Source organism: Silene latifolia, chromosome 1 (assembly GCF_048544455.1).
Source record: "Silene latifolia isolate original U9 population chromosome 1, ASM4854445v1, whole genome shotgun sequence".
Classification (NCBI taxonomy): domain Eukaryota; kingdom Viridiplantae; phylum Streptophyta; class Magnoliopsida; order Caryophyllales; family Caryophyllaceae; genus Silene; species Silene latifolia.
Window position 1 is genome coordinate 19,467,846 of NC_133526.1, and position 21,410 is coordinate 19,489,255.

Here is a 21,410-nt window from a genome sequence, read left to right on the forward strand (position 1 = left end):
CTAATTTAAAGTTCATGTTTTTAATGTGTAAATGGATGAGTTCGATACATTCTAATAAAACTCATCTTCTTTAACATAAAGCTCGGATACTTTATTATAAAGCTCGGATTCTACGCTCGGATACTTTATCATAAAGCTCGGATTCTACATCGTACAACATACAATTGGTTGTATAATTCATGAATTGGTAAAATAACTCCCCCCTTTTTTTTTACATCTTCATTCATTCAATAAAAAACTCTCTTTAATTAATAAAGCTTAAAACTCTATTTTAATGGCGGAATTCCTTCTCTCACATCACTCCCTCACTCTCTACTAACACTCTCATACAGTGTCTCATGCTCACTCACTCTCCATTCTCCATCCTCTTTTCCACGAATGCTCCTCCCACAAATCAATCAATTTAATCAATCATATTGTTCTTCGCTTTGTTGTTTCATATGATTTTAAGAAATTTAATTGAATTAATTTAACAGACGAATTCGATAATTGAAAGGAATGAAAGGCGGTGTATCGTCGTACCAGATTTCGACGAAACGACGATGGAAAGGCTTCGTCATTGCCGTTTTAGGACTCGTTATTCTTTCTATGCTTGTTCCTCTTGTCTTTCTCCTTGGTTTTCACAATGGCTTCCATTCTTCCGGTAATTATTCGCTTTTTTTAATTAAGATCTGCATTATTTTTTACTGATCTCAGATTTACTGTGTATAAAATTCGATTTATCTGTATTTACCGCGGAATTTGGTGATTTGTGTAAGTTTTGGATCCAATTGCTTCGCCATTGCTTCGCCATTGCTCGTACTTTTTCGCAATGCTGAATGATTTGGCGGTTTTGGTGTGTTTGTTTTCTGAATCTGTAATTATGATTGTAGGTTTTCCTTCGGAGCAAAGTTCGATGTCGGTAAGTGCTTTATTCTGGTAGTACTTGAGATTTTCTTAATGCTAGGCGTGAAAAATTAGTTGAATGTAGAAATTAGGGTTGTTATGTTATTAGTATTCGGAGTTAGTTAGTCTTGGATGAGACGGTTTAAGCAATTCAATTGTTATAAAACCGATGTTAATTGATAGCGAGGGAGTAAATGAACACGACTCCGTCTCTCAAGATATATTTTGTTAGACTGTGTCTTTTGAGAGTTTGCGTTGTATTTGAGCTGATGTTACAGATTTCCTTGTCAAATAGAATAACGCTCTTGGAGATCACACTTCCCACAATAATAGCCTCATCAATGTTCAGGTGATTCTTTCGTAATGTATGTTGTGCTCTATGGGTGTTCCTTTTGTTTAATGTAGTTCCGGTCTAATGGATTATAGTTCAACGTTACCCCATTGTCTAAAAAGCTCTGGTCATGGTAGGGTATGCGTAAGAGGGGATACAAACGGTTTTATTGCAGAGATGTTTCTAGGATGACTCGTGATTCAAATAAATAGTTCATGAGCCAGTTGACGTAATTCCATTATATTTTAATGTGAAAATATAATGAGGTTTTCCCTCCAATGAAAATTGATTATGACTTCTGTAATTGTCACATTTTGCTTATGCTTCGCTAATGTTTAGCTTGATCTGGAGAAAGCCGTACTTGGTGGGATTGCTACATTAAATGGAACTTTAGTTTCTAAAGGGTGATCTGGGTATTTGAGTGATATATAATTTTCAGTATTTTACTATTCCGGCATTCCTTATATAAGAGTATCTGAGGGATTAATCTTTTCAGTTCTTTGTACCTCTTTTTGCAAATGCTACCTGAAATAGTTGGTACTCTTCTCCTGCCTTGTTAGTTGTTACTTGCTTTGTTTGTGGACTTGAGCTCTGTAAATTAATGGCACGCCACTGTAGTATTGAAGCTTATCTAAATATAAAAAGTACATATTCCTGGTGATTAGTTTCTGCTTGAAGAGGGATGAGTTAGGAAACATCTTCTCCTGAATTGGAGACGGCTTGGTGGTTATGAAGTAGGGTATTGCAGTAGGATGCTTGTTTTATGTAGGACTGTAGTGTGTCTGAAGTTCGAAGACTTCGAACATGAAAAAGTGCAATTTTTCTGGTGCATTATGTTTGAAGAGGAGGATGAGCTAGGAAACATGTTCTCTTGCATTGGAGATGGCTTGGTCTTTCTGAAGTAGAGTATTGCAGTTTGCTTTATGAGTTATTCCAGACGTTTGCATTTGCAACTTTGATATGTTACATTGGTTCATTGCTGAAAAAGCTAGAAATTGTCTCTGATGATCAATGTGTGTAATGACTATTTGGTTGTGGGGGTTGGAGAGAAATGGGAGGTATTAATGCTAAAGACATCTCAAAACGGAGCAAGAGTTTTGTATTGGTACGACACTTTGTTTGGAGATCTCCCTTGAAAAATACACTTGCCTAAACTTTTTAGAATTGCTTGTCTAAAGGAAGCGTCTCTGAGGTAAGTTATTTTGTGGGAAGGCATTAACACCACCGAGTGTCTTGGTTCTCGCAAAATTTTAGATAACTTTGCAAATTTCTAGAAAAGCCCTTACCTCATTACATCCTAACCCATGAAATTTGGAAATGCAATGCTCATCTTAGAGCTTGTTATTTTACTACGGGAAAAGTTCTATAGAGAAACTCCGTAGAGATCTGCTCAACAAGAGAAGTTTCAATGTGCCTATTCAGTGATTTCGGTGTCGTATTTATCATCGTCTCTTTTTGGCATGTTGAGTTAAATTTATTTTTATATGCATATCAGTGCTCTATCAACTTGGAAATGAAGGATGAAGATGGGCTGAAACGCTCAAATTTGCAAGAAAATTCTATTTTTGATTTGTGGTGCACTAAGATAGAATGGAATCACCGTATATTTGGTGATATCGCTTCTACATGTCGAGAAGTCAAAATTTACTTTCTAAAGAAGTTGTATAGTTGGAGTCAGGTTCTCCACCTGTATAAGAGTTTGAGTTTTTTTCCCCCCTTAATGTAGATAAGATTGTTCATGATTATTTGGAAGGGGTGATGGGGGGAGGGGATTTGATAAACAAATACGTTAATATGTTTGTTGGGGCTTGCGAACGTTTTCACCTTTTTGAGGGATCTTGATATTTTGTCTACTATAGTTTGTTGTATTCTCTTTCACAGTTCTAATTGTTTATTACTTGTTGCATTGCTAATGTTTTAAATATGCCTACTTCTCTGAAATTAATGTGTTGTTTAATTGTCTGGTGCAGCATAATCAGTCAGGACATATTGAAGAAATTATAGACAGATTAGTTCCTTCAAAGGTTTATTACCTTATACTCTGATGGTTTATTTCATCTTCTGCCACTGACAACTTAGGATAGTATTATTTTCTTGGTATTGGTGTCAATTTCAACTCGTCTGGTCATTTATGTAACTCACCTATACCGTATTAGCAAATAGAATGGACGGTCCTATTTTCCAAAGCATGGTATTCTGGATCACAACACACTTATAAAGGTTTCGAAGGTTACTATGACCACATTTGAGGCGGTATCGGCTACATCTGTGGCGCTATGACCAAAATTAAACCGCAACAACCAATTTTGTTATTAAACTTTGAATTGAGATTTAATACCATGCTCCTTGGCACTCTATCGTATATAGAAGTTCTCTTTATTCCTCATCCTTCTTAAGTTATGCACTCCTTTTGTGTGAAGTTTTTCAATTTTTTCCGCATCTAAAATGAAGTCTTGAAGTGTCGTGTCCGAGTGTCGAACACGCAACACGCAACCAAAGTGAAGCGTCGAAGTAACGTAGCTTTCTTAAGGGATCGTTTGAGGAATGACTAGTGAGTAGTTAGACTAGGGATTACTTGCACAAAACAGTGAAAACACAGCTCGTTTTTCCATTTTGATTCACCATATTCCTTTCGTTGCCAATTTCTAGAATCTTCACCTTTTGCATTATTGTTGCGAATATGTATTGCGCCTTCATGGAGTTGAGAATTTTAGGAATCTTCACATAGTAACATAGCTCTTAATGTGTTTTGTGTCAAATTCAAGAATCTTCACATGTAGGTTTGAGGATAATTTGCAATTTATTGCAGATGCAATAGCTACGTATCGGTACTAATTTTCCGTTAGTTTTACTGAACCTGTTTCGTTCATCTGAGTGAATTCTTTCAATATCTGCTGTGTGGTTGTCGCCCTAATATGCACATAATTGAAAGTTTTTTTTTTCCTTTTTTTTGAAAGAGACGTAAAATTGAAACTTGGGTATCCTGAAAATGAGTGTTTCTAGCTCCTAACGTGAATATACGAGAGGGAACATATCCATCAATGATGAACTTTCCATAAATGATGCTTTCTTTGTGTGGTGAATACTTTATTGTCCCTTTTGCCAAATTACGTTGATTCTGTGCAGTTTTAGAACGTGTGAGATTTCCAATTTCAGGTGCAACAGGATGTGGTGAATACTTTATTGGTTTGAGTGGAGCATGTGTTGTAATTGGTTTCCGAATATTGTCCCGTTAAAACTCTAAAATGACATTTCATTTTGTGATGTTACCTTTTAATCATTGCAGCACTGAAATGATTGATTGACCAGTCGATAATGATGGGCAAGGCTTAGAGGTGGAAAGCCACGGAGTTGCTAAGGATTATGTCTTGTATGTCTTATAGGGATGTGTTTGTAGAGACAATAATACCATATTGCCTTTGTGGCTTCATTCATTGATGATTTTGCTGTCAAGAGGCGCGCTTAAGGAGGTAGACAAGCCTTGGTGGCTAGTGAGATGGTGAATATAGGAAGACATGTTTAAGAGAGTGGTTTTCAAGATGTTTTGTACAATGCGTATGACCATGATGGGTGATTTTGGGTTTTTTCGGTAGTTTGATGGAAAATTGGAAATATATTGAATTTAGTTTAAGGCAGAGTAAGCAGTTAAGCACATTGAAAAATCTTGCTGTTTTATTCTATCAAAACCCCTAGACTGAGCAGGCTAGAAGACGATTTCTATCTACAAGGAGTTAGGACACTGTGATTTTATCTTTCTTTCCATTTCACTTTGTTTGTTAACACGTTCAATGGTCTCTTTGGTAAGCAGGAGTATATGTAGCTTCTATATAATGTTAGGGGCAGTAATTCCTATTTTGAAATTCCATGCTCAGTTGAGAGTTTGAGACAGACTCGCTATTCTTTAATTTTGGAATACGATGGCATAAAGCAAAATGGTTCACTGAACTTCCTCTGCAATATTGTGATGTATGAAAATCTTTACGCAATTTTCATGATGGGTCATTTAGAAACAACTGTTTTATGTTGAATCAACACACATGTAAGGCTGTAAGGTTGTGTACATCCAATTCGTTTCCCTGCCATAGTTGGAAGTTTGTAAGGCACAATGGTTTGAGGAATGGGTATGAAAATCATAATTTTTGTAAACAACCACAAGGTAGGGGTTTAGCTCATTTCACCATATTCCTTTCATTTCAAACTGATACTCATACCTGAAATGCCAAGTTTTTTAGTGTCGTGTTGAATTGTGACTTGTGAGAGAAAGCTAGACGAACAGGCATTGTTGTTGAACCATGTTTTTTTTTATACTATCACCTTTGTCACATTGCCAAGCAATATCCTTGGAGCCTTTGCCTGATAGAGTGATACTTGCAGTTGCTCAGTTGCAGTTGCAGTTGCAGTAGACATCTGAGCTAACATTTTCTACATTTGATAGATAAGGAGTGAGATATTTGCGTTGAATCAAACTGACCTGAATCTTATCTTGATTAACACGTGGTTTTGGATTTCTGGTGCATACAGCTGTTGGTATTAGGGCTAGGTCTGACAAGAAAAATTCTCTTTGCTTGATTCAGCCACCTTCTAGGTGTTTGAGATGCTGTCATTTTTTGACAAATAATAAAAGTTGCCCTGACCTATTGTTCATGTTTTCTTAGTCTGTGGCATTTACTTTGAAAGTGCTTTATTAAAATGTTTGTTATAAAGTTCTCTACTTTGCGTATCAAACATAATCTCTTTACCTAATTTTTGAGTCAGGAACGTGTTAATATTCCTATTGAAGAAGTGCCTGTTCGGGATGGACTCAATGAAAGTAGCAGTACAAGTCATTTGCTAATTGATCAACGACAAGGGAGTCTTGGTATATGAACTTATTACGCTAGTAACTCTTTGTCTTTTACATAGGGATTATATGCTTAAATTTGATTTGTGTACAGCTAAACCTGCTGAGGATCATGTCCATAAACCATCTCCACCAAGTCACGTAAGGATAAGTTTCCTTATAAATTCTGGAAAGTTTCAGTGTTTGTTATAATATCTGTTTAAATTTAGTCTGAATTTTGAATGGTGCAGAAAGTGAATGTTAGCATTCCTGTTGAAGTTATTCATCCGCCCAAAACTGCTGATGAAAGTGAAACATTATGTGAAGTGAGATTTGGAAGCTATTGCCTTTGGCGCCGTGAAAACAAGGAAGTTATGATAGATTCAATGGTGAAAAAGATGAAGGACCGGTTGTTTGTGGCTCGAGCATACTTTCCTAGTATTGCAAAACTTCCTGCGCATGAGAAACTTTCTAGGGAAATGAAGCAAAATATACAAGATTTTGAACGTATTTTAAGTGAAACAACTACAGATGCTGATCTTCCATCTCAGTGAGTCACCCAATTTCATAACTATCCCTTCCCCCATATTATTTGATATCAGAAAAAGGTTCATTAAAGTGTGAGGAAGTTTGAGGATAAAATGTTTGCCTAGTACTAATTTACAATTGCTCCAGTTCAGTTACAAGTAGGTAAATACTAAATAGATCCTTTCCAATCACCTGTCATTTATCACAAGAGAAGCTAAAGAGCAACTGGTCCGTAAACTCTGGCCACAGAACGGAAGCCTCCTGGAATATATGGGAATCATGTCTATAGTGATACCACTAAAATGAAGCCAGCACTTCACAATTCCAAACCAAGTTTTGCTTAATGCTTATTGCTATAATCAAAACCCAAAATGTTGGTTTTGGTGGAAATCAAATCTAAGAGCTCAAACTACCCAACATATGCCAAAACTCAAGCATGGAAATTGAGAGTGAAAGAAAGTGGAGTCATCCTAATTTGTAGACTTCACTTTAGAATTTTTAATTTCCAGACATCATTCTTAAGTCAGAACTACCCATCTAGAAAAGAAACACATCCAAATTTATTTACTCTTTCTCATCAAATATTGTCTCACTCGCATGTTTTGTTACTCAGATCCAGTTTCTAGTGACAGACGCGGTGTGTCTGCGTTTTGGTTTCATATATTCTGTGAAACATTCATGTTTTAGACTGTAAAAGACGTCCAAGGGTTGTGTCTGGCGGGACTAGTGCTGTGTCCAGCACATGACACAGGGTATGTGGTAAGTCTAACAAAGATGACGTTGAATAGGGATGTAGATTCAACACTTGGAGTTCCAAGAAATCAGTTGGTCTCCCTTGTGACAGTCGGAAGTTAAGACGGAGGAAAAATGACCATTTTATGATAAAATGTGACCATTTTCTAATAAAAAGTGAGCAACTGTTTGCCATTAGTTTATTATTGCAAATTGTGCATTTTAGTAGTCACTTTTTTTATCATAAAATGGTCACTTTTTATCATAAAATAGTCACATTTATCTCGTCGTAACTTACGACCGTCGCAAATTGAGAATTTGAGCCAAGCAATATTTTTTTTTTCATCTTCGCTAATCAACATAACCAAGGATTCCAATAAATAGGGATGTGAGATTCAACGCTTGGAGTTCTAATAAACCCCGAACTATGCAGCCTTACCGGAGCCTATCGGGTCTGACGTAAGGATTCTTTGGGGGATAGTTGTGTTGGAGTAAAAAAGATCCTAGACAATGTTGTCAATAATAACTAGCAAAAAGAAAGATAAAGCATGAAAGAGAGTAGAAAAGAATACTGACTTAGAAGAAAGAAATAGGAGAAAATGAGATGAAATAGAAAGTTTGTAAGACTGTGAGCAGATAGGTATGTTTATCTAACTAGTTACACTCCCTTTGTTTCCTTATGTTTGTCAGAGTTTTAACTTTCTTCTTGAATTGTAAACTTGGGCTTTTAGAAAACTCTTCAGCTACCATCCTTAAGGGTAGAGTTGTTGACACGCAACTTGTAGCTCTTGATTTTTGAGCCTGAAAAAGGTGGTTTGGTAGACTTGGTAGAACTAAACCGGCCCAACTTACCCGACTCTTGTTGTCACAAATCGACCCATAACTGAACAAGCAAACCTATAATTAATCTGATGCCGAGTTGGTCCCACCCGACATGAGTTTTCCTGACCCAAATTAACCTTTACCCCCAAATGACTCTGTAATACCAAACACATCTGAACCTGAAATGACTCGACCTGACCTTCATGCAAATTGTAAACATACCCATATCGATCTGGGTCCGAGCCGACCTTCCTGTACGCGACGCAAAAGACCCATATGCCACGTATACGATTTGCTTTTTATTTACCTTATAATTGTTCCATTCAATTATTTTGGGACGAGGGCACCAGCAGAGAGTGAATAATTGCGGTGTTTTCGTGAAATTACTTAGCATGTTGCCACATTTTTTCAACTATGAAATACTGAAATATATCTGTAGGGGTCAGTTTAGTAGAACTGATCTGAAACTTGCTGGATTTATGATAATGTTACACACAAGTTGATCAGTTTCTCTTTTGCCTTTAAAGCACTTAAATAGCATGTTCGCTCATATATCTTTACTATATCACTGATATAATCAATCCATTTTATGTTATCATTATCAGCACTGGAGATAGGCTGCAGAAAATGGAAGCTGTAATAGCTAGAGCCAAGTCAATTCATTTGGATTACAACAATGTGGAGAAGAAATTTAGGCAACTTGTTGATCTTACTGAGGATGAGGCTAATTTTCACACCAAACAAAGTGCCTTTCTTTATCAGCTTGCAGTTCAGACGATGCCGAAATCTCTACATTGTTTATCTATGAGATTAACTGTTGAATATTTTAATAAAGCCTCTTTGGATTATGAGGCATCTACGATAGAGAAATTCACCGATCCCGAATTGTACCATTTTGTTGTCTTCTCCAGCAAGATACTTGCTTCATCTGTTCTTATTAACTCCACTGTTGCAAATGCTAAAGTATGTTTCCAATTCTGTACCATATTGTTTTTGTTGTAGATAAATTTCTTTATTTCTTTGGGCTTCAGATATCTAAAATGAAATTTTCTCTGTTTTTCCTCAGGAAAGTAGGAAACTGGTTTTTCACATACTGACAGACAGAGAGAATTATTATTCAATGAAGCTGTGGTTCTTTCAAAACACGTTCAAGGAATCTGCTGTTCAGGTGCTGAATGTTGAAGATTATATTCCCGCATCCTATAATAAGATGGCAGGCTTATCACTACCGGAAGAATTTCGTGTTACCTTTCAAATTCCTCAGAAACTTAAAATGCAGTATAAAACAGAATATGTTTCTGTATTTTCGCATTCACACTATCTTCTGCCAGAAATCTTTAAGGAGTTGGACAAAGTTGTTGTCCTAGACGATGATATGCTTGTTCAGCAAGACTTATCATCTTTATGGAATATCAGAATGGAAAGGAAGGTCAATGGTGCTGTTGAGATGTGTGCGGTACGACTGGGTCAATTGAGTAATTACCTCGGTAAAAATAATTTCAACAGCAAATCTTGTGCCTGGATGTCTGGATTGAATGTGATTGATTTAGCAAGATGGAGGGAGCTTCATCTTACTGAAACATTTCGAAAGTTGGTTCATGAGGTGAGTAGCATTGTATTCTATTTATTTTCCTGTGGTCTTTGAGAATTGGCATTCTCTTGTTTTCAGATAGATGTTAGCTCAGAGTTGGACTCACTGCGGTGTCAAACATGAGTACATGTCTAAGTGTCAGACTCGACTGAATTGTTTAACCTATCTTAAATTGAGGATATTGGACCTGTGTATCAGTCTTCAGAACAAAAAATAGTTACTGTAATAAATTCGAAATAGAAATTTTTTCAATTTCCACTTTGATGCCCTAAAGTTTGAGCTGATTCCCCTTTAGTTTTGATGGTGGCCTGAGATTTTGGTGACGTGTATAACGTCCTTAAATTTGATACAAATCAGTGATGTTTTTCAACATTATAAAGTGTGGAAGCAAAAATATTTAAGTGAAATTTCACGTAATTTTGAATAAGAAATTTTGTTCTGCTTAAAAATATTGTTATTAGGACAATTTTTGTTGATTTTATCCTTTAGATCATCGAAGTAGAACATAATTTAAATGTGAGGATCACCAAAGTGATGTTGGTGAAACCTCGAGACACCAATGCAAAATTAGTCAAAACCTCAGAGAAACGAAGTTTTAATCCCTTGAACTATTTAGAGCTTTTATGAAGTAGAGAGAGATGTTTGAGGAATAAGACTTGATATCACACTAAATCCTTCATATATAGTCTCTGCCTCTACTTTCATCACGAGAGCCACCCTTTTTAACTCTTCTAGAAGAAATGTTAGAGCGGTAAGTCGGGAATGGTTTCTACACACATGTTGGGTGTCTGTTGGGAGTCTTGGGACATGGATACAGCCAAATAAAGAGTTGGAAGTAACATAATTAAGCACAAAGCTTATTCAAGTGGATTCTGTTTTCCTTTTTACCCTCTCTTCAACAAGTTGTCTTCTCATCTGGCCATTTTTGTTTTTGTACAGCTTGAAGCGGAAGGCACACAATATGAAGCTGCTGCATCTAGGGCTAGCTTGCTGACATTTCAGGACCACGTGCATGCTCTTGATGATTCTTGGGTTCTGTCAGGTTTGGGTCATGATTATGAGCTTAGCGTTCAAGCAATTAAGAAGGCTAAAACTTTGCATTACAATGGGAACATGAAACCTTGGCTTGAGCTAGGAATCCCTAAATACAAAAGCTTATGGCTCAGATATTTGAACCGAGAAGACCTGTATTTAAGTGCGTGCAATGTCAATCCGTAGAGAGGGAGGTAATTCAGCTTGCTGGGCATTAGTCACAACCTTGGCTGCTGGATTTTGAGAAAATCGTCATTTCTAAGATTTTGCCGGTACAGCCTGAAATGCTTGGGTGGGGTAAAATATGGTATTTCTAGATTCATAGTTGAAACACATCAACACTCGACCTATTCTTTGAAGATTAGAAGAGCTTGTCAACAACAATTGCTGTGGCATATTATAACAGGGATACTGAAAACGACAGAGAAATAAGTAAAGACATGTTCATCGGCACAAGCTGAGAAGGCAGATCCCGTTTGCTGGTCTTCACCGATATGTTCTGTTGTGTGTTATAGAGTGTTGTGTAAATGATAGAGGATTAAATATGAAACCTGTATTCATTTCAACTTGCATTTCCCTTTTGGTAGTCGTCTGAATATTATTAGTTATCAATTTTTTGGCGAGAGAAATAAAAGAAATCTCTCTATCCAGTGTTGTAACAGCCTTGAGTCGACTCTACTATAATGAGTAATATTGTTAATCGTGTTGGTGACATCATGGCAGCTGCTTAACTACTGGCTCTCTACGAGACAGGCTTGGATAAAAACCGTTGCCCACATCGGTTGTATCACCTAAGAAGATCCAAATACCCTGGTACATCATCAATTACAAGTCCTAAATGCTGGCCACGGAGAACCAATTCTATTCCATTCATTATAGATTTATTGTTTTGTTCTATTAGTATCTATACCCAAGCATAGATAGGCCATGTCAGTGCCGAGCCTAAGCACATACTTTTTATTGGAACATTGGCATTGGCACGACACGTGGCCCATGGCATCTCATATAGGGTCGTGCCAATTCCGCCTGTCAAAATGAGCTATGGACCTAGGTGTAGCCGTTCGCTCAGCCATTCCCATCTATACTTTTTATGAGGGAAATAGGGCAAAACTACTCTACTATTTTACCCAAAAAAAAAAAAAAAAGATAAATCAATGTTGGAAACTTGACTTTGCTCTTCGAATAATAATTTTGTTAGTTATTTATAAAATAAGTTAAATAGAAGGTACTATTTGACCAAAAAATAGAACATTAGGTAGTTTGACAAAATGTTCTGAAGTAAATTGTGAATTACAGATCAACACCAAATTCCGTATTCCCTTTGCTTTCCATGTTACTAGTAAAACTGTAGAACCATTCTCCATTCTAGGTTCGTACTTCCTTATTAAGTGACTTTGAAATTGTTCACAGCCAATAATATTGGTTTCCCTCATGGTAATTACATAAACAATGTCGTCCTTGCCGGATGAAACTCTTAAAAAAAAAAAAAAAAAAAAAAAAAAAAAAAAAAAAAATAGCGAAATAGTACATGGTTAAATTCCTCCCAAGAGCGAGCGCACAGAATGATTGGGCTTATGTTGCGAGTGAAAAAACGATCAGCATCTTGTACATTCTTGAAGATAGGAGGGAGGGATTGTGTTTCCTATTCTGTATTAATATACAACACAGCACTAAAGAACTACCATTTCCGATATACAGCAGACGAAATGAGATTTTAAGATCAGTCCCGAGGCTGAGAAACCCATTTCACCCAAATGCTCAGTGAATTCTCAATCACTGTTGTGGTGATGGTTCTACTACGGGTGGTATACAATCCACCTTGTAATTCAAAACCTACACATGAGCAACGAACAAGCTTGTAATTCACCAATCAATCAGAGAGACTAATAAACTACCATCATCTATGTTGCTCAGACTTGTTCTAAGAGTGGAAGTATGGCGAATGTCCACGCTATTATAGAAAGTGTTTTTGGCTTACACTTGAGCATGCAAAAACGAGTCGGAATAACATGAACCAATATGACTTGTAAACATATCCACAGACCACACCACAAAAGATTAGAAAGACACATAAACCAGTCACTCATAGAGTCAGTCGTACCTTTTTAAAAAAAGTTGAATATGAATTGTCCCAAATTAACTTGTAACTTCCGGCCATGACTGTACAGAAATTACCCTGAATTCAACAATTGTTAGAAACAGAAACCAGTCACTAGGATAAGGTAAACCCACAGAAATTAAGCAGAAAGTCACACACTTGATCAGACTCGCAGCGGCGATAAGGCAAGATGAGCTGCAACAATGAAGAGAGAACACTTTAGTCTGAGGTTAAAGACGTTGATTTTTACGAGGGAGTTTTCAACAAATTCATGTTAAAGAAAAACTTGTTTAACCACTTACTATATTTTGGCCAGAAGGGTTTGTATATTCCACACTAAATCCTACATCCTGTATAAATCAAGATGAAGCCCACAAATAAGCACGAGTATCAAATATAATTCTTAAGAAGCAAAGAATTAGATGATTATCACCCCTAATGTCTCAAAGCAGGCTCCTGCGTAGGCAAAATTCAGGAGGAAGGTAGGCAGCCTTATCCTTGAATTCCTGACCGACAGGGTCGGAGGGGCTTAAACAAAAGAAAAATCTCGGGATTAAAGGCTAGTTCCAATTGAACCCTAACCCAGATGTCATTTACCAACTGCTACCCCGTGATAAAAATAGTGAATCTATCCTAAAGGAAGTGATATAGAAACCTCAACAACCTTTTCAAACGTTCATAGTCTAACAAAATGATGAATAAAGTCATATACCTACGTCAAAAACACATTCGAAAGTGTCCAAAGGAACAATTTAAGTCATCTATTTTATTAACATTAACGAGCACTAGGTAAAATTTTTAATTGTTTTAAGCGGGGAGTGTTCATATTTGAGGCAAGTTTTTGTCTGGTTTAGGCCGTATTGCGGTATACTTATTATACATTACATTCTAAAGGCTAAATCGGGTATGGGTATCACATTTGGCTCAGTTACCTCCGAATCACCAAGTAGTACGTTTGTTTAAAAAAAAATTTGCGGAATTTCATGATTTATTGTTACCATGTCAAATTTTTCTTTATGACACAATCAGCTTCACAGATTAACCAACATAAGACAAAAACAAATGAAAATTGCATATGAAAGAAACAAAAAAATTGGTGCGGAATCCTGGCTAATCCCATGGTCAAGGTGGGTTCATGTAAAGAGCCCCACTCGGCCCTGATGGTGCTGTTCCTACTTTCTAAGTACATGGTGCTTATCTGTCTTTATAAGTCAATGGTGCTTGACCAGTCTAGATACAGAAAACCAGTTGCAAAAAGAGAACATCAGAACGCAGTGCTTCTATGCTGACTCCTGTCTATGCATTATTTTGAAGAGGGTCAAATGAATAAGCAAAAAGGAGATGGAAAGACAGATTTCATCGTCATTATAATGGAAGCCTTGGAAGGAAGTCAGCACATGAGCTCAGGTATACATAATACATTATCACTTCTTTAAAATGTCCACTCAAATGAGAGAAACGCAGAGACAGCATTTTTTGGGGAAAAAAATGTTATCCTCACTACATTACTTTATGTACCAACCATCAATTTTCAATAAAGTGAAGCTTAGTTCAAAGGAGAATCCAAAAACACATTGACATACGCTTGAACAAACAAGTTCGGTGTTTTTTACCATCTAACATGCTAACTGGGCCCTGGGGTGGGGAATTGGATAGAGTACCCCATCATAAACAAAACATTGAGCTCTATATAGAAACAATCAATATGACACTTAAGCAGCATATTCATAGTCCATTGTGAAAAGACTACCCATTAACATATCTTGTTCTTGTGTGTTAGATTGACGACTTTGTAAGTTTAAAATGCTAATTTACCAAAGAACCCTAAATAACAGAAGTAATTTGCCACTGGTTCCAATCCAGAATGCCATAAGCTACTAATTTGACATGCTTATACTCGTTGCTAACTCTTATTTGCCAACGTATACAGAAATAGTCCTAGGCTTTTGATTTTTTTGACCTTCTACCAATGGTCGAACACGAAATTCCAGCATGTGGGGTCATTCTTAGACTCATTATCATGAGTATCTTTTAATGATCGGGTCTTTAAACTAAACTAATATTGAATCAGCAACAATTAGCAACATAAAAATGTCATTTCTCAAAAGACATGTAGGATCTCAAGACCCCAGTAATCCAAAGATGGCTATGCCACTGCCTTCAATGTATACAATGGGTTTTAGATTAAAAAAATGGAAGTATTGTGTTTATACAAACAAAAGCGCAATAAAACAGGGAATCACAAAAGAGTACTATAGTAAATAAAACAAGCTCATGAGCCGATCATACCATTTTCATTTTACTTTGTTCCAAAGCAAAATCCCAGGCTATATAAGAATTTACAGAGTCCACAGACAAAACCACCTAGGGGAACAAAAAACAGTAAGATTAGACATGCATATACCGCATGACAACAATTATAGGTGGTTTGTTACTTTGTTGTAGCAGGCAATATAGGGTTAAATACGCATACATCACCGATAACCAACATAGTCCATACTACATGCAGTTACACTTCACACTCGAGAGAATATTACAAGGAAATACTGCAACATACCTCGTGAGTTTTCCCAGCAGGAATTGTTATCTCTTTGTACTCATCATTTCTGTCACCGAAACAGACAAGCAAGACTCAGTGTTAAAAAAATAGGTAAGATTCAATGTGGAGTCTGAATTATCTGCATATAGTGAGCTATCCCAAAATAAGCAAACGGAGGAGAAACAAACCTTGATCCTGAGGCACCTGCTTCATCTGCTGATATGAAGAAAGGGGAATTTGCGAACACCTCACTAAGACCAGAAGAGGCGTTTAATTAGTTGATAAATCAAAGAAATCATCAATATACTGAAAACACGAATTAAAAGAAAAGTTTAGAGAAGATTTACCCAATAAAAACAATGAACCTCTCAAATTCACGGGTATAAAGGTAGGCAGCTTGCTTCAAGATATTTAATTGATCTGCAGTCCTGTTACCAGAACAACCACCACATGGTAAGTAAGAGAAATAAATTCTCCCTGCACTCCATTTATATTGTCCCATTTTGACTTTAATGTAAACACAGGCCAAACTTCAACCATTCATCGAAATATATGTAGAGATAAAAAAGATTATGTCAGGTATGATATGTCAAACCAAATATTTTCATACTATCGTTCTTAAACGTTGTTATCATTATAGAGAGAAAATGTCAGTCAAAGTTACACAAGTTGATGACTAAGGTCAAATGGAGACAATATAAATGGGATGAATGTAGTACATTATAACAGTCATGTGGAGGAGGCACAGGAAGATCTGAAGCAATATGCAAGACCTACCAAATAAAGGGTTTGGGGAAACAAATGGAAGAAAGGAACGAATATCTCACAATTTTTGTTCACCGACACAGGCCCAAAGTAAAAAGAGGAAAACCCGCATGGTATGAATCATCTTCGTAAGGCTATATAATGGTGGCCCATAACGCTGCCTTTGCTCTTCCATGGGCCTGTTGAGACAGAACTTTACAACTGAATTCAGGTTGCTTTATGGGACCTTCATATCCAATACTGCCAGAAGCCAAAGGCAGTCATAACTCATAAGAAGTTCAAGAAATGGCATAGAAAACTACCACACCAGCCCACTGAGCAAGGCAATTACAACGAAGGGTTACAGTCTTACCTCTCAATTTCAAAAATTTCTTGATGAAAAAATAGAATATATCACCAGATAAATACAACTAAAATAAATGCAGTGCCAACGGCCAATCATGAAAACCGGGTAAAGACACTGGAGATGCCTCAAACACGGTAGATAATGAAGCCAAGGTAATAACTTTATCCGACATAACATCTAGCTTAAAAAGACGTTTCTTTCACATCCAATCACATGTTTCATAAACAACAAATGCAACACGAAGGCAGCCGGACTAACTCAGCCACCGCAGCCTCAAACAGCGTACAAAAAGGAATTTAGCAAGCTCACTACAAAGAAAATGGTTTCTTTTCACGATCTCCAATAGAACATGTAACATTTTTCAGGAGAATTGCTTCAACTACTTTCTAATTCACAGCTTGTATTATGTCAATTCAAATTATGTTTGAATAAATAATTCATCCTTCCTGAACCTTTGACCTTACCCTACCATAAGTACCACGTCAATTCAAACTATGTTTGGAATAAATTATTCATTCTTCCTTGAACCTTTGACCTTACGTCCTTACCCTACCATAAGTACCACGCAAGCTGAATGCCAGCTAGTCTCATTCCCCAATCTAAGTTGAAAAGTGAAACCCAAAACCGACGGGTTACAGAGACACACACAACCCCATTTAAGTTGATCGTCGAAACTGGGAAGAAGGGTTATGAGGAGACACTAATCCAGTAATCCCCGATTTAAGTTGAAAGTAGAAACTAGAAAAAGCGAGGTTATGAAGAGAAATTCAGCCCAATTGGGAAAGAACTCACTACAGATTGCAGGCTTAGAGCATCAGACTAATTGTCACCTTGTCCAACATATTTCAACGATCACCACCAAACATAAAACCATTTAAACAGAGTCCATGACTGTCCTGACATAGTCATGCCATATTTAGTCTTACACTAAAGTTACTTGCTAAATAAACTGGGAGGAAAAATATTTACAGCATGGAAGGGTAAGAAAGTAGAAGAGAATAAAAGAGCATACCCTTCATCATCATTTATCTGTCGAATAAAATCCAGCAGGACCTACAGAAGACAATAAATTATATGAAATGATCCAGTCAAAGTGAAATTTCTGTGAAGCAAAACAAAAGACTTGGTCGACTTAGGCACGACAGCGTTAACTAAAGCAAGACAAGTGAACCTCATCACCTTTCTTTATGTCCATTTTCGTTGTGGCTTACTGGATTTAGCTATAACGCCCTTGAAAACCCTATCGTTTCCCTGAGAACGGCAATCAATCGACCCAAACCTAATATATTTCCTCGATAATTTTTCTATATTTTCATCCACTAGTAGAGCACTTGTGCATGACATTGGCAGTTACATAAGCATTTCTTATAGCTAATTTTTTTCTCATCTTAACAAAAATCATAGAAGCCACTGGAAGTTTCACATCTTATACAAAATCCTCATGCTTTCAGATCTCATATCTTCAGTTATTAACTTTCCCCTGACTCAAGTCAGTCAGACAACACACAGGCAGCCTCAGTATGCACATTCCTCTCTTATCGCTTATCAGTTATACAGTTATACATCATTCAGTAAACACAGTCGCACAATAATGGAGACATGAGCGAACAGCTGAGTCACGCTTCCTCTAGGAAGCACGCCTTATTCAACCATTCAGAACCCTTGCCTAATTTTCTCTAAAATTGACCCACTTGTAAAAGTCAAAATGGGGCTTATCAAACAACCATCCCTATTCTCTCTCCTCCCTCTAGGTCCAAATCTTTGTGGCCAAAGTTAATGGTGCTTATTGAGCGAAAAGAAGAGAGTATAATGTAATGACACGGAAGTGTAATCCACATAAAAGAGGGCATCACTTGTAGCACTTGGTACCACCTATACATCCTCTCAAAACACAAAAGCTTAATACCATGTCAGAAATATGCTTTTCCTCCAAAATACCCCGCAAAACCAACCACACAAATCTACAACCAAAGCCTATTTCATTCTCATTCTCTAAGCTTATAATGAACATTATGATTGGTCCGTCTTGAAGCAATTGAGGATAGAACACATTGAATTAGATATGAAAAATAAGGACTTGAGTTTAAGATACAAAATTTAACATGCTAAAAACTAATTTTCAAGGAGAATGAAGAGAGAGATTACATAATCATACCCACCTGTGGTACTCCTACTAGGTGCTTAACAAGAGTCTTATAAACACCTGTTGCAGATCCAAGCTGGGCCAACTGTCTCCGCCTGAAAGAGAAACATTCATGAACCTGTATATTTAAAGCATAAACGCAGAGGCGGCCGGGGGGGTGGGGGCAAAGGTTACCTTTCCATTTGCTGCCTCCACAGCAAAGCGTATCGATCACGAATGCTACAACCAGATTTCACCAACGCATCAACTTCAGCCTGCTTACTCCTCTCAGAGCGTTCTTTTTGTTGCCGAATCAAGGTACCCCGGAAGTCTTGAGGCATATAGCTCATGACTACAGCATAAACCAACGAGAGATGCGTGAAAAGGGGAAAACAAACAAGAAAAGTAAGGAATCTCAGAACAAATTTGAGCAGACAAGAAAAAAACTTGTGGTCAGCAACTCTGCATGGACACACAAAAACAAGATCTTCGTCCGCACGGAAATAAATGTCAGCAAGTAATTTCTTTTTGGGCCCAACTAACATTCCTCATATTTCAAGTACATCTCCGTGCTAGCTATCCAATGGGATAATTAACTACGGTTCCAAACTTTTCAATAGTTCTTAAAATGATCTTCATGCCTTATGCAAGTAAGGTAAATAACTTCCATCAATTGACAAAAACACATGTTTCCCACTCTATCAAGTATTGAACTTACTATGCAGTCATGAATTTGAGAGAAACATGTATCACACTCTGTTAACTCACTCAAGTGTCGAAAGGAAAAGAAAAGACCTAACCTGTACTGAACACAAAATCAGCATTTTTAGCTTGGAAATACTGCAGTGTCTTTAAGCTCTTTTCAAATTTATCTTTCAGCTGGTCAAGAGCAGGAGCAAGTTCTGGATCTTCTACTGCTTGTTGCTGAAGCTGTATGAACAGAGCACATAACACGCAAAAAAATAAATAAAAATTGTTGATATTTGAATCAACCACGTGAATTACAGAATTAACATCCAAATACTACATAAAAGTTATAGAACAACATTCAAACTAGTGCAATTATAATACGGAGTATATAGAATATTCACCATGCAAACTGAGTTCGTACCCTGACATACGAATGTTATCAATCAGCTCAAGTATTACGACATCCAGTAGATAAAACCATTCCAATATGTATACAAAAGCCACAAAGTTGAGTGCAGCAACAAAATTATTGCCAAAATACAAGGAATGAGGATAAGACATCCTTCAAGGGGTGAAACGTGAGGCCTTCCGGAGTGATCCATCAAACATTACACAATACTACATTTCGTAAACATGCTTTTGCAAACAGAAACCACGAAAATCGAGTGTCGCGTTAACATGAATGGATCAACAACATTGTGGCAGACCGCCTCTACCAGATATACATGTGCATAAAAGTAAAAACGATGAAAATTGGGTGCGGAATTAAGTTAATACCGTAGCTGGCCACTGTGACCTATCCAGCAAGTAAATGATCTCCTCGAGATTCTCTCGATTCTTCCACATATTCTCATCAATCTTATGCGGAGGTTCGCGATCTACTTCGTCTGCCACAACCTTTTCATCTGCGCAACCACAATTCACCGTTACCGCCTAACCGCCAATGCACTAACAATTACACAAACTAATTCATCACTGCCGCCAATGCATTAATCTCCAACACAAACTACAATAGATTTTTAAAAAAATCTTGCAAAAATAAAACTCCGATTTAGTAACAACATAATTCATCACTACTGATAAATGATAATGCACTAAGAATTGGACAAATTATTTCATCATTACCGCTAATTCTCGAACAATTAGACAAATTAATTCATCGCTAGGCCAATGCACAGAAGAACATCAATTAAAAAAACAAAAAAAAATCAATAACTCTTAAAATCTTGAAAAATATACGTAGTACTTCAAATTAGTAGGAACAAATTCATCAGCTCATCACCACTGTTAATGCGCTAACAATTGGACAAATTAATTCATCACTAACGTTAATGCACACGGAAAACGCCAATTAAAAAACAAATTCTTACTCCGAATTAGTAAAAATACTACCACGATTCCTTCCTCTCATACGATAACAATTAGACAAATGAATTCATCACTAACGCCAATGCACACGAAGAACATGAGTTGAAAACAAAAATAGAACATATTAATACTCCGAATCACTAGTAATTCATCACTAACGCCAATCCAAACGAAAAAGATTAATTAAAAACAAATTAATACTCCGAATTAGTAAGCACTTGAGTTCATCACTGCCGCGAATGCAATAACAATTAGGCAAATGAATAATTCATCACTAACGCCAATTACACACAAACAACTTAATCAAATTCAAGCAAAAATAATACTCAAAATTAGCAAAAAAAGAAAAAAGAAAAGCAAGAAACGAAACCTTGAGTGAGGGAAGATTGAGAGCAGAAATCAGAGATTAAAGAACGAAGTTGAGAAGAAATGGCGGCAACATCATCGGAGAGTGGAACGACAGGATATCTATCATAGTAAGAAGATAGATAAGCTCTGGTAATTGGAACTAAACCTTCAGTAGACGCCATTAAAATGAGTAGAGTAAGGTCGATAACGGCAATGCGGTGGTTGAGACGGCGGAGAGAGAAGAATGACGGTGGAGTGTAAATGTGGAAAAGTAACAGAAATGATGGGGACCTGGAGATAGAGGGACTGGGTTTTTTTGGGTTTGATTATTTTACAAGGATGTTTAGGTTTGGGAGTATATCGTATATGCTTCTTTGTTGTACCTAATGTCCAA

At 36.9% G+C, this 21,410-nt stretch overlaps 2 protein-coding genes across 4 annotated transcripts; one reads left to right on the forward strand and one right to left on the reverse strand.

Moving 5' to 3' along the window:
• The first annotated feature begins 213 nt into the window (after nucleotides 1-213).
• Nucleotides 214-11,454, forward strand: LOC141600611 (putative galacturonosyltransferase 7). 3 transcript variants are annotated; one of them, XM_074420858.1, is made up of 10 exons: nucleotides 214-643; nucleotides 873-901; nucleotides 1,181-1,234; nucleotides 3,187-3,240; nucleotides 5,972-6,074; nucleotides 6,151-6,197; nucleotides 6,287-6,585; nucleotides 8,723-9,080; nucleotides 9,184-9,720; nucleotides 10,648-11,454. In XM_074420858.1, exons 1-10 carry the CDS (start codon nucleotides 499-501, stop codon nucleotides 10,924-10,926), a joined length of 1,905 nt encoding a protein of 634 aa, XP_074276959.1. In that variant the 5' UTR covers nucleotides 214-498; the 3' UTR covers nucleotides 10,927-11,454. The 3 variants fall into 3 exon arrangements, with proteins under 3 accessions (XP_074276959.1, XP_074276966.1, XP_074276970.1); XM_074420865.1 differs by lacking the exon at nucleotides 1,181-1,234; XM_074420869.1 differs by lacking the exons at nucleotides 1,181-1,234; nucleotides 3,187-3,240 and having other exon boundaries at nucleotides 216-643.
• Nucleotides 11,455-12,256: 802 nt separating this feature from the next.
• Nucleotides 12,257-21,354, reverse strand: LOC141600626 (uncharacterized). Its single transcript, XM_074420874.1, has 15 exons — nucleotides 21,039-21,354; nucleotides 20,078-20,205; nucleotides 19,411-19,540; nucleotides 18,806-18,962; nucleotides 18,648-18,726; nucleotides 17,501-17,541; nucleotides 16,205-16,321; nucleotides 15,725-15,805; nucleotides 15,566-15,628; nucleotides 15,396-15,444; nucleotides 15,128-15,202; nucleotides 13,141-13,188; nucleotides 12,998-13,033; nucleotides 12,842-12,916; nucleotides 12,257-12,573 (listed from the first exon to the last, which is right to left on the reverse strand). The coding sequence occupies exons 1-15, from the start codon at nucleotides 21,196-21,198 to the stop codon at nucleotides 12,514-12,516; spliced, it is 1,299 nt and encodes a 432-aa protein (XP_074276975.1). The 5' UTR covers nucleotides 21,199-21,354; the 3' UTR covers nucleotides 12,257-12,513.
• Nucleotides 21,355-21,410: the final 56 nt, after the last annotated feature.

What these genes read in the sequence shown, in the direction of transcription:
- LOC141600611 (XM_074420858.1), top strand. Translation starts at nt 499, where the DNA reads ATGAAAGGCGGTGTATCGTCGTACCAGATTTCGACGAAACGACGATGG. An exon ending in ATAGCCTCATCAATGTTCAG is followed by an intron (nt 1,235 to 3,186) that starts GTGATTCTTTCG and finishes TGTCTGGTGCAG; the next exon opens with CATAATCAGTCAGGACATAT. An exon ending in GATGCTGATCTTCCATCTCA is followed by an intron (nt 6,586 to 8,722) that starts GTGAGTCACCCA and finishes TATCATTATCAG; the next exon opens with CACTGGAGATAGGCTGCAGA.
- LOC141600626 (XM_074420874.1), bottom strand. Translation starts at nt 21,198, where the DNA reads ATGGCGTCTACTGAAGGTTTAGTTCCAATTACCAGAGCTTATCTATCT. An exon ending in GGTCACAGTGGCCAGCTACG is followed by an intron (nt 19,541 to 20,077) that starts GTATTAACTTAA and finishes CTGTTCATACAG; the next exon opens with CTTCAGCAACAAGCAGTAGA. An exon ending in AGGTTCATTGTTTTTATTGG is followed by an intron (nt 15,629 to 15,724) that starts GTAAATCTTCTC and finishes TTCTGGTCTTAG; the next exon opens with TGAGGTGTTCGCAAATTCCC.